Genomic DNA, 12,930 nt, shown 5'->3' with positions numbered 1-12,930 from the left:
ACATATATAAATAATATGGGACAAATAGAAGGTAAAAATTAACATGATAGATATAGAAGTATAAAGCCAGATATAAGTTAATTATCACAAACAACAGGATGGCCTAAACTCTAAAAAGAAAGACTATAAAACCGGATTTGTAAAAATCCACACATATGGTCTTTAGAGACACATCTGAAATATAAAAACATAGAAAGGCTAAAATTAAAAAGATAAAGAAAATACATGAGAGGAATATAATCCACAAGAGAAATGCTGACACAGCACGTCCTAGGAAGATAATTGTTCTAATCTTTTTTGCATATTATAACACAATCTCTACATAATGGAGAATTAGAAACAGAATTTGATAAATTGACAATTGGAATAGAAAATTCTAAATATCTAGCTCAATAATTAAAAGATAAAGAATTAATGAAGATAAAGATGATTCTAACACAATTTACAATTTGATTTACTGGACATTTATATTTAAAATTCTGAACTCCACAATTAGAGAACACACATTCTTCTAAAGCCTACATGGAAAATCTGTAAAACCTGAGAAAGGCCACAAAGCAAATGTCAAAGAATCAACAAATGTCAAAGACTTGGTACTATGCAGACTATCTTCCATGATAAAATGCAATAAAATTAATATGTCAATGAGAAAAAGACAAAAATAGCTCATACAATTCAAAATTTAAAAAGACATTCCAAAATAAATTATGGATAAACGAAGGAATTAAAAAATTTAAAAGATGATAGCTCACATAAATATTAAATTTAACTACATTAGAATTAAAATGTCTAGACAATATAAATTCCTATAAATAACAACAAGCAATCCACAGATCAGAAAAAGATATTTGTGAACCAACTCATTAATAAAAGATTGTGTCCAAAATACATAAACCACATACAAATCAATGAGAAAAAACCTGCACAATAAAAACCCAGTAAAGTTTATGAACAGGTATTTATACAGGAAAAAAATCCAAATGGCTCAGAGACAAATGAAAAAACGCTCCATCTCACTAGCAGGAAGGAAAAGTATCATTTAAAATAACAATGACACAGGGTTTTAAAGTCACAGATAATATGTTCCAGCCTGGCAACATCAGAGCCTGCTGGTAAGATGCATGGAGACTAGACCTCACAGAGAGCTTGTGGGAGAGGATAGAAGGACAGCTACCCTAAGGAACAATTTGGGATTTCTTCATGAAGTTGAAGATGCACTTTTTTGTCCTCTAACAAATCTGATTCTAAGTATTATTGCAAGAGCACTCACTCATGCTTGCAAAGACACATGCAAAGGATGTTTGCTATAATAATATTATAGTAGGGAAATACTCTACAGTAATGAATCAATAAACTGCAGTTTACATAATGGAATATCCTACAGCATGTACAGTGAATAAACTAAACAATGTGCATGAACCTTAATAAAATTCAAAGGCATACTTTTGGTGAAAAAAAGCACAATTGAAAATAACTCTTTTCAATTCCCAGATTAAGCTAAAAACAACTCCTTACATTTGGTTAAAGTTTCATAATGCACAGGATACTTATATACATATTAACTTGTGTATTCCTCACAAGATCTATTAAAGAGGTGGGTGCTATTTTATATATGAGAAAATGGTTCACATTAGTTCCGTGACAGGCCTAGTTTTCTGATTTAAATTCGATGCTTTTACCACCACTCATATTTGCTTCTTTGGAATAAAGAGTCTTTTGTTTTAAAAAAAAAAAAGTATTTGGGTTCTACATCTATAGTTTGAAAGAATGATTTATGTGCCAAAGATAAAGGAGAAACTGCTGGGATATGTTTCAGATGCATTCAGCAGGTTCTCTTCCTTTTTGTTCAGATCAGGAAATATAATACGCAAAGGAAAGAAAATTATGTTGATGGTGCCAACTTGGAGTGAACTTCCACGCTTCAAGCCAGCTGTCAACGTGGACTATATACTACACACATACTGACCGGGCCTGGCTGCCTCTGGCAAGCCAGCATGCAGGACTGGTCAGGCATCAGAATATTCTTCCTGCAAAGTCTGGGTTTCTGTATTTCTTGGAGCATCTTCTCCCTATTTTCTTTGTCTTTCTGCCTTGACGCATTTGCCATTTCCTAACCACAGACCAGCTATACCATACTTATCTTAAGTAACACTGATGATCCCATTTAGCAGGTTAGACATAAAATGAACATTTAAATGTATTACAAAAGATTTATCATGGTAAATTCAAAGACTCAGACATTGCAGTTAAACACATTTTATATTTCACAAAAATGTTTTCTTTCTCTCTCCCCTTCCCTCTCTCCCTCTCTTATTTCATCCTCTTCCTCCTTCTTCCTCTCCCTCTCCCCCACCTCCCTCTTCCCTTGTCTGTAGGAAGTGCCAGTCAAAAGTGGAGAATTTCATGCTCAGATGGGCTACTTTTCCTGGTAAATTCAAAATCCTTCCTTCACATATACATTTTAATACAAAATAGGCAAAAGGAGGGTATGCAAACCTTACAGGTACAAGTAGAGGGTCAATAACTGAAACACTCACACGAAAAATAAAGCACAGGAGTTTAAAGGGAAGATTTTGAACAGAGAGTCTGGCACAGTGATTCAGAGAGAGCGTCATCTCTAGGAGTCACGGAGACCTAAATTTGAAGAGCAGCTTCTCCAAGCTGTGTTCTTTAGGCAAGTTTCTTAACATCTCTGCGCTTCAGTTTGCTCATGGGATTGAGTAAGTGTTTAGTGCAGTGGCAAGTACATATTAGACACACGACAAATGATAGCTATAAATATTATTAAAGAACATTTAAGCTGGAACTAGGCAAGACTTACTGGTGGGCCTGCTGGTCCCAGAGCCCCATTACTGGCTTCAGAACAAGAGCAGGAATGTGGAAGCTCTGGGCAGGTCTCATCATCCCTCTGAGAAGAAAAAAAATAGCATAACTGTTAATTAGATACATGGTCTATACAAATGGTTTTATGGCTTCAAAGAAAACACTGATTTAAGACACTTAAAAGAAATTTTTTAAGTGAGTATTAGTCTAGAAAGGCAGAGAATATTCTCTCCTGATCACAAAATCTTTTCTTTAAAGAAAAATAAATGGTGTCTAGTCAGTCATTGATAATCATCATTATCAAAAGATGTTGATAAAACCAGCTGGGGAATCCAGGGAAGAAAGAAAGACAGAAGTGGGTGCAAAAAAAAAAAAAAAAATCCTAGTTAGTTTAATTCAGTTGTAGTAGTACTCTATGAACTAAAGGTCTTGCAAACTTTCTTTGTGTTACAATATTTTTTCCATTTCAAAAGATAAAAAAAAAAACTTGTTGAAATAGTCAACCAAAATAACTACATCAATAGTAAAACCAATAAGCAAAACAAAATTTAAAAAGTGATTAAACATATCATCAATTCTCTGTAACAATTTTAACTACTGCTCACATTCTGTGACTGAAAATTAAAAAAATCACAGCATCAACCTAAAACTTTGAGATAGAAGGTCACTTTCCTTGTCTCGGAGAATTTTGTTGCCATGTGACATTACGAGATAGATTATGAATGTCAGGAGGAATGTATCTGAAAGAGTCCCTGGAGTATAGAGAAAGACAGAGAGAACCTGCTGACAGCTATTGAAGAATTTGAGAATACCCCATTTGGAGTAGCAGCTAAAGAAAAGTCTGCCCTGGGATAAGAAACTGTACAACTTCAGGCGGTTCATCAGTCCCTTTGGAGAGAATGAGCTTCATTATTTAAGACTTTGGGGAAAAGTAAAGTTAGAGCTGAGTAGAGCTGACAAGTGATAATTAAATGATCAAGTTGAAAATAATCTCAGTCTCTGAATTATTTACAACAGAAACTCAAAAATGTTGAGCGAAGGGCTTGTGTATACTGTATATACTTTTCTCTAGACGTTGGACAATAGTCAAAGCTTTCAGCTCATTACAGGAAAACCCCTTGCTAACACACATGGCCTGGTATTTGACCAGCTAGAGTGAAATGTAAACATAAATATCCTGAAAGATCCCCAGAAAAAGGCCAACAACAGGTCCCCCATGACCAGAGACTCAGTAATGGTTTTGCCATGGTGGTTGACCGCATCTCCATCCATGTCTTCCTGCCACAGAATTTAAACATATCCAGTAATAAAAATGAAAGGCGAAGCTCTGAGAAGGTCTGGGTCCTTCCAAGGAGAAATGGTGATCATGTTTTGCTTGATACACCATAGGATTCTGAGCATTTCTCCTTTCAGTTTCCAATCCACCTGCACTTACGCATGACATCACAGCATCACTGACTGAATCCTGCCCCAGTCTACTTCAAAACTTATTCTGATGAAGAAAGAATAAGTTATTTCCTTCTCAAACATAGTCACCATAAACTTACTGCCTGCAATAGATGATGTGATCTGTTGTAAGGTCTTAAAAAGGCAAATCTCTTAAACTTTATGACAGCTTCTCCAAGCCCATCTTACACGTTTAATTATTATGATATGACTGCTATCCAACCATGACAGGCATCATCCATTTCACCTCACTGGCCTGAAGGATTCTAAGATATGGATCTGTTTTTATATATACAGGTATATGCCCATGAATTACACTTGGTATTACTAATGAGAAAAACGTTGGTTTTCTAGTAACATCACGTAGATTATATAAATCATGACTACGATTCTAGAACTGTGTTGGGTGCCCTGGGACACAATAACAAACTCACAAGACAGTGTGAATGTTAAAAACTCTACAGAAACAGCAATATTTGGCACCCACTGGACTTCATATGAACAACTAGCTCAAGGTAGTTCACAGTTTCAACATTAGATTTTGAAATACTCTTTACAATGATGTCACATATTTGCAAATCTATTTCTTCGGCAGTAGCTACGATGGAAAGCAAAGACCATGAAAAAAATTAATGTGGAAAAAAGTGAGGGTGGAGATGTCCAATGAGATTCTAAGATATAAGAAATTGTACACTCCCAATAGGCAAACGCATCTCGTTTAGTAAGTAATTGTGGTTATTTAAGAGTAAAATAAACATATCATTTTTTTCTTTCAATTTATGTGTATTATTTTTTCACACGGCTACTGAGTTGTTAAGACATAAACACATAGTAAGATGTTTGGAGCTTGTTATTTCAGAAATGGAATTGTTAGGTGTTTTTTTTGGCTTATGGATGCCATAAAAAATTACTCCAAAGGTTTCATGAACCAGGAAATGTGAGCACATACGGACTATGTGTAAATGGCACTCTGAGGAGCTGTGCGTGCAGTTCCCACCAGACATGTCAGTGCATCCTGCTGATTCAGACACGTCTCCTTAACTTCTTTTTAATTTTCATCATCACAATTAATTATCTCTGATATGAGTTTTGTGAAATAGCCTTTCATTTTCAGAGAATTACATATAACTTTAGAAAATGTCAATGAAGAACAGACAAAATAATGAATGAAGATTTCTTACCAGGCCTGGTAGTTCACAGCATTTGTCTTTATTGGCCCATGATGTGGAACAAACAATATCAAACATCTGTAACTGGAACTGCAATTTAAAATGAAAATTGTCATTCAATAAAAGATAGATACTTTGTGTTTATAATTATAATGATTTCATATTACATATCACAAAATGGAACAGCAATATATTTATGATATAACATTACATAAAATAAATTTTGAAAGTCATTCCAACAATATCAAAATAATTTTATTCCTCAAACACATAGCAATCTAAGGTTTTGTCTATTGTTACTCCATCTACCATCTGAACTCCCTTATTTATTGCAACTTCCCTCTCCCATTTCTAGCTAAAGAAGCTTAGCGCCTCTGTTGAAATTTTCCCTGTACTGCCCACCACAGTTACTCCAAGCGCCTCTGTAATCCCACAGCATTCCATATGTCTCTTCTGTAGTATACCTCCCACCATACAATACAATTATTTGTATTTTCTCCTCCTTAGACTGAGAGTAATTCAAAGGACAGAGAATCATTTATTAATCTTTTTGTTCCCTATTGCAATATGTGGCATGTAGTAGGTATTCATGAAGGCTTGCTGAATTAATTCTGACTTTAATCATTCAGGCGTACATTCAAAAAATTTTTCTTTAGTGGGTAATGTAAGCCAGATACTTTGTAGACCTTAGGATACAAACTGAACAAAACCAGAGTGCAAGGTATTCTGCCCTCGAAGAATTTCCAGGGAGACATAAATACTGTTTACAGAATGGTAAGTGTCATGACAGAGTATCATATGGTATTGTGAGAACCTGGGCTAAATGTAGTTTTACTTAAGCCATTGATCATGTCATAAATATTTAGACAGTCTTGTTCTACTCATGTACACTGGCAATAACTCAATGTGTATTTTGAAATATACAAAAACATCATTATAATATCATTAAGGGCTAACACTAGTTTCACAATCCAACTATTTCTAATATTATATTTCTTCCTATATTATTTTCAAATATTAAAAGTGTCATCAGTTGCAGAGCTGGGAGAGGGATGAAGTTCTTTTCATTTTAAATCTTCAACCTTCCTTTAGCAAGAGCTGGAGACTCTTGGTGCCTTATTTTCTCCCAAGGAGTATTATTCATCCCTGTCAAGAGATGAAAATGAGGGTGCCCAAGTAGATAGGATTAGTTAATACAGGGAAATATTTAGAACAGTGCCTGGAATATAATTATTATAAATAATAAATATTCTTTTAATGTAACATGGTGCAGCCCTTTCATAGTTAAATTCTTTAAAGGGCAGGAGTACGAAGGCCAAAAGAGCAGAACCAAAGTGAAAGCAATACAGTATTGAGGGTAGAAATAGAACAGTAGCTTGTTTCTATAATAATCACATCTGTTTAATGTTTTGGTTGAGAAAAAAATCTTAGCAAATAACAATAGCCGCAAACATTTAGTGATAACCTACAGTGTGCCAGATGCGATCCTAAGGACTTTGCCTGTATCATTTTATCCTCAGATCACCACTGTGAGGCATGATATTAGTAATGTCAACCCCATTCCAAACTGATTAGGACGTGAGACAGAAGAGCCTCAGTAATTAAAGCACATGCTGAAACCTGAGTTCTGGTGGGATTTGAACAGCACACAACATTTTCTTGAGGTTAATTTTTGCAGTGAATGGATCTTTAGCCTAACATTTAAAATTAAGGTACTCCCGCCTAACTTTATAATGCCAATTGTCTGGGGACATTTATTAATGGGTCCCATTATGACAGCATTAGATAGAGTCAGTTAAATCTATAAGTCATTCATCCATTAAGAAATTTTCCACTTCTGAATAGAGCCCTCAGTGTCAAAACATTTTACTGACTGTATTTATTTAAAACAAAAGCCTTTCACTAGCCCCAGTAGGCACCAAGCTTTTTGGAAGCTTTTCAAATAAACATTCACCACCTAATCACCTATAATAGGATAATGTCTACATATAAACCTTTGGCTAAAGTTCTGCCCTATCGAGTTATTCAGATTCTTACGAGCTCATTTTATTTATTCAAGAGGTTGAATGCCTACTAAGTGCTGAATGAAGCCAATACGATCATTTGAGGAATGTTCGTGGGCTGCCTTTTTTTTCAAGTTCGATGAAGTCAGCAGCCATTTTTCATATGAGCACAACAAATTTATTCATAATTGTTTTGTATTGTAATAGTTTAGATTCTCAGCCTTTATTTAGAGACTTCTTTTTCCAAGGCACATTTCTTGGGATTGACTAAAAAAGAAAAGACTCTGGCTTTTATTCCAAAAACAACGACACACATCTATACCAATTATGTAGGAAACAGCACAAAGATGGCATGTGAAAACATCTTACATTCAAGTGCCCATAAATGCAAGAAAATATGGTTAAAAGTAAACCATACTTAAAGTAAATAATTCCAAGAGGCAGTCTCTTTTTACTTCTGTAACTGTTTTCCTTTTTAAATGAATGTTATAAAAAATATATCTGTGCAAAAAAAAAAGGAGAGAAAGATGCAGAATCTCCCACTTTCACTTTCTATAATCTCTTTTGAGGGAATACTGAACCAATTACATGCTTGTTTTTCATTATTGGACATTTTTGTCTGGGTGTAGCACAAAAGACAAATCTTTTGAGGTCAAATGTTAGCATGAAAATAAGATTAAAATATTTCTTGTTGTTGTCACTATGATCTGTGAATGGCAATAAACATGTATCCCTGGCTCAACTTTCCACTCAGTACCAGATTTTATCCTGGTTTTTTTTTTTTTTTAGCATCACGTAACTAAGCTTATAATTTGAAGTCAAGCTGTACCTGAACTTGTACTAATATTTAGAGAGTTCAACATTGCGCAAGAATACTGGAAAAAGCTTACTGGGGACCTAGCCCATCTTCTGCTTTTAATTTGGTGTTCAGTTTTTATTGACGCCATTTCAAAACTAAGATTTATTAAGCACATACCATTTGTCAGCTGTTGAACGTAGTGCTTTTACTTGTTCTCAATTTCATGAATGTAGGAAAAACCATTAAATTAAAATTAACTGCCATTGTCCTTGTTGGTAGTAATTAGATGTATAGGTGTAGAATGTAGACACATTTTGGGGGGAACATTTTGATCACATTTACTTTCAAGGTTGTAATTCAAATAATGGTGAGCCTTTGAACTTGTTGGTGAACAGACAAGGCATATGGTGATGGGAATAGGCCAGACTCCTTCCACCTTAAGTTCTGTAATAATCAGTCTGACCCAGTGGAAGAGAGCTTGAAATGGGAGACAGGTAACTTTATGCAAGTCAGATATGGTCTCATCTCACTTTCTTCTCTTTTGTAAAGGGCATCCCTCCCTAACTTCAAGTCTCAGTTTCTGGATCTATAATATGGGGCTTATATAAGTATCTCTTCCTAGGGTTATTGGAAGATTAAATAAGATAATCACAGTAGTAGTAGACACAGTCCATAGAAGACACATAATAAATAATAGATACTGTTATCATTTTAAAAGGATTAAAAGATATAATTCTTGTAAAAACATAATCATTTTATTATATTAATTATATAATTTAAAAATATTTGTTTCTATAGGATCATTGACTAGTCTACTGCTGCTTCCTACATAAAAAATCTTTAACTCAGTAAATAAATTTATAATAAAACAGCATAATATAATTTGTATTTGTCTTTATTTAAACAGCAGAGGGCTAAACAAATGTCAAGTGGATAATTATGTGTTAAATTTAAGAAAGACACTATGAAACATGATCCTAGTCCAGAAGCTCAAAATTTTTCTAGAATCATCTCTGACTGGCAGCATTATAATTTCATTAGTTATCAGAAAGGATAAAAGACAATTCCTAGGAGAAAGAAGATGGGATAGAAAAAGCACAGTCGTTAAGTTTCTTTCCACATGTGTTTTGACGGCTGAGTTAAGCTTGCTTATTAGTTTAGTCCCACTTGGGACTTTCGTACCCTATAAAATCTTGCATCGCTGAACACAGTTGTTTTATTATGCAAGTGAGCAATTTCAATATAGTAGTTACTGATCCCTAAATCCATTAATCTCTTCTTTATTTAACGTTGGTTTTAAAAGAATATATTTTATGTAAAGACTAAATATTTAGAGCTTTTCCATCATCTGGCATTTTTTGTATCATTGCTGAATTTGCTAGGGAATGCTGACCTACAAACTACCAATCTCTCCTATATGATAATTATTCCTCCTGGAATAATCCAAAATTTGCACATTACACATTCTTTTTTGCTAGTTATGGGAGTACAGATGTAGATCAAGATCATGTTAGCAATCTCTGATTTCTAAATCGAAAACTGAAGACTAAAGCTTCTCTCTGGCCCTGCACTGAAGCAATCAAGTAATAACCCCATAAAAAAGTGAGTTTCTAATTACATTCTTGAGATCTAATCTAATAACATCCATTTCAACATAAATTTTTCAATAAGTGGGCAGACTGAAAATCTATTTAGTAATCCTCTATCGACTTCCAGATTCTAACAAAAGCCACAACTTTTTTCCTACTAGCCTTACAAAGAACTCTTTAATTATTGACCTCAATAAATTCCCCATTGTCTCCTACTGGTTGGAAGTTATCACAGAGAGTGCTCTGTTTAATTACTTTTCTTTCATGGACAAAAGTACAGATTTATCGCCGGTAGGCCTGAAACCTACAGGCACTTTTGCTTTCAGAAATAAATTCTTTGACATTTAATTGGCCATATATTTGGAGTATAGTTCTTGCACAGAGTGTAATTTGAAATATAATTGCTGTCATTGTAATTATAAAGCTGTAATTGTAGAAGCATTTTTCTCTGTTGAGATCTTGCTTCCTCACGTATACTCTTCTGGCTCGAATAAACTTTAATAAACTTTTTTAAAATTAAAAAATACTATAATGGTAAAATATAAATTAGGAGAGAGTATGATATATATGACCTGATTGTCATCTATACCACAAATGAAATAGAATACATGCAAAAAATATTTTAAGAAAAGACATAAAACAATTTATATCATATAGATGACATTCTGTTTAATTTCTATCAAGTATTTTTTTTTGAGGACTTAGTCTGTTCATATAACTTATTAGATTCTGTGATACAGGGTAGAAGGGTGTGGTTGCAAATTAAGACCATGACATGATTTCTATTTTGAGAAATTTATACTCTGGCTAAAGAGGTGAAAATTAGACATATGAAAGAGGAAGAAAATAATACTTGACTACAAATAATCAAGTGTTAAACAAGTACTAGAGGTTTAGAAAAGGTGAGATAAAGAAGGTCTTATTGCCATCTTTCAATAATAATAGCTGCTCTTCATCGAATGCCTAAGTGTCAGGGATTTTATATGCATTATTTGTAAAATTAAAAAAATAATAATATTAGCAAGTAATTTGGGCCCAGAATCTCATACACCTAAAATTATTTCTCTTAGAGTTTTTTCATTTATCTATCCAAGTGTTCATCTATATATATCCATTTATTAATATAAGATATCCTCAGTTTGCCAATTTGGAGTTTTATAAATTGGAATGTGCTATCATAAAAGTATCTTCCATGGAGTAGAAGATGTGTTTCTTAATCAGCATGAAATACCTCACAACAAGAGAAGACAACTCCTCAATATCATATGTAAACGTTTTTAAAAGTCTCTTACCATAACTAAAAACAAGAGAGACTTCCATAGCTTTTACACTCTCTCTTTCCAAACATCTAATCCATAGCTCTCCAAAGCAAAGTAGAAACAAAAATACTTTTAAAGATACTTCAAACTAAATGTCAAGCTAATTAGCACACATCTGTCAAGGTCTGAAAGCATCAATGTCCCCCTATGTACGCAAGAATTTAACTTCTATTGTTACTGCAAAGGAAAATATCACAAAATAGCAAAGGGTCCCAAAGTAAATCACTTTACCACCCTGGGAATATTTGCTGGTGTATAAAGTGAATGGGTTATATAGAGTAGTAGAATTAGAACAGTGCTCGTTTAAACTCCCTTAGGGACTAGTGGAGGGCCATGTCCCTTCTCCCATTCAATTACCATTGGTCTGTTTTAATCTTATTTATTTGACAAATTAGAAGATCTCATTTGTATAAAGTGATCTTCAGCTTAAACAAATTTTGAGAACCACCATGTCTTTCTAAAGTTCCATAAAGCTGGCTAGTTCTACAGATCTATGAAAGTGCAAGACAATAATAGTGTCATAATTAACTTGATTTTTGTTATGTAGAAGAGAAATGTAGATTAGAACAGATGAAATTGTTTGCAAGAATAAAGTGCACTCACAAACAGTGGGCCTTGGTCCATGTACTGCCGGATGCACTTTTGGTGGTGAGCAACCAACCCCAAACTGTGCTAAAATCTTTCTTGGACAACTCTCAGGATCTGAAGGTCCAAGATGGACAGCAGCTGGCCAGGTGTGCTCTGGGACTTTTGCAAGGGGCTCCAGGGTCAGCACTGGCACCAATCCTGAATCTTCACTACCTGTTGAACACTCGTCCCACCCTGGTGACTACCTGGGACTCTGCCTTACCCAATCCATGTACTGACTGAGGCTCTTTCAGCAGTAGAGCTTTATGGCCAGCCAGCAGGTGGCATCAGGCCTTGGGGTGACCTGGACCTTTTGCTAAGCTGCCTCAGGCCTAGTACTCTAGCAGCTGGCCTCAGTTCTCAGCACGGCCACCCTAACATGCCTCTATGTCCAGCACAGGCAGCAACCAATCGCAGATAACTTTGTAGCTCCTATCAGGTAGCTTCAGGCTAGTCACAAGCAGCTGCTAACCTTGGCCAGCACAGGAGGCCCTCCTAAGAGGCCCCAGACCTAACACACCCAGGGGCTGACATCTGACCAAAATAGAGCACCAGACCAAAACAAAGCACCACCCAATTAGCCCCACAAGTGGAACACCCAAATGGTGGCCTCAATAGGCACGGTTGCTTCCTGGGGCAAATCTCCATCTATGGGGTCAGCCCACACACAGCAGCTCATATGCTGTGGTCATAACCAATCCTCACAGCCAGGCAACCTGAGAGTCAATCTCACCTACTGAAATGCCAAAAGAAATTGAGGCTCAACTACAAATGAAGGGCATGCACAACCTATACAAGGGACACTCCTGGAGTATACGGTACAGGTGATCAGGAAGACTGAGCCACTGGGCCATACAGGACAACTACTTCATAAGGCTACTCGGTGAAGACTGAGAGACATAGGAGATCCACCAATACACAGAAGTGAACACAGAGAGGCAGCCCAAATGAGGAAACAAAGAAACATGTCCCAAATGAAAGAACAGGAGAAAACTCCAGAAAAGTAACTAAATGAAGGCAAGCAACCTACCACATGCAGAGTTTAAAACACTGGTTGTTAGGATGCTCAAGGAACCTAATGAGAACTTCAACAAAAGATAGTAAGCACAAAAAGGCCACAAAATTCATTAAAAAAAGAACTAGCCAGAAATAGAG

At 35.3% G+C, this 12,930-nt stretch overlaps 1 protein-coding gene across 1 annotated transcript in view; it reads right to left on the bottom strand.

Moving 5' to 3' along the window:
* The window catches only part of COL14A1 (collagen type XIV alpha 1 chain), a 213,161-nt gene that overhangs the window by 61,853 nt on the left and 138,378 nt on the right, over nucleotides 1–12,930 (bottom strand). The window contains exons 36-37 of the mRNA XM_023530986.1: nucleotides 5,451–5,528; nucleotides 2,822–2,908 (exon numbers count right to left, since the gene is read on the bottom strand). Coding sequence (XP_023386754.1) covers nucleotides 2,822–2,908; nucleotides 5,451–5,528 — 165 coding nt within the window. The remainder of the gene's footprint in view (nucleotides 1–2,821; nucleotides 2,909–5,450; nucleotides 5,529–12,930) is intronic.

The sequence above is a fragment of the Pteropus vampyrus genome, unplaced genomic scaffold (genome assembly GCF_000151845.1).
Source record: "Pteropus vampyrus isolate Shadow unplaced genomic scaffold, Pvam_2.0 Scaffold59, whole genome shotgun sequence".
Classification (NCBI taxonomy): Eukaryota; Metazoa; Chordata; class Mammalia; order Chiroptera; family Pteropodidae; genus Pteropus; species Pteropus vampyrus.
The sequence above is the reverse complement of the archived record's forward strand: the minus strand, read 5'-3'. Positions and strand labels throughout refer to the sequence as shown.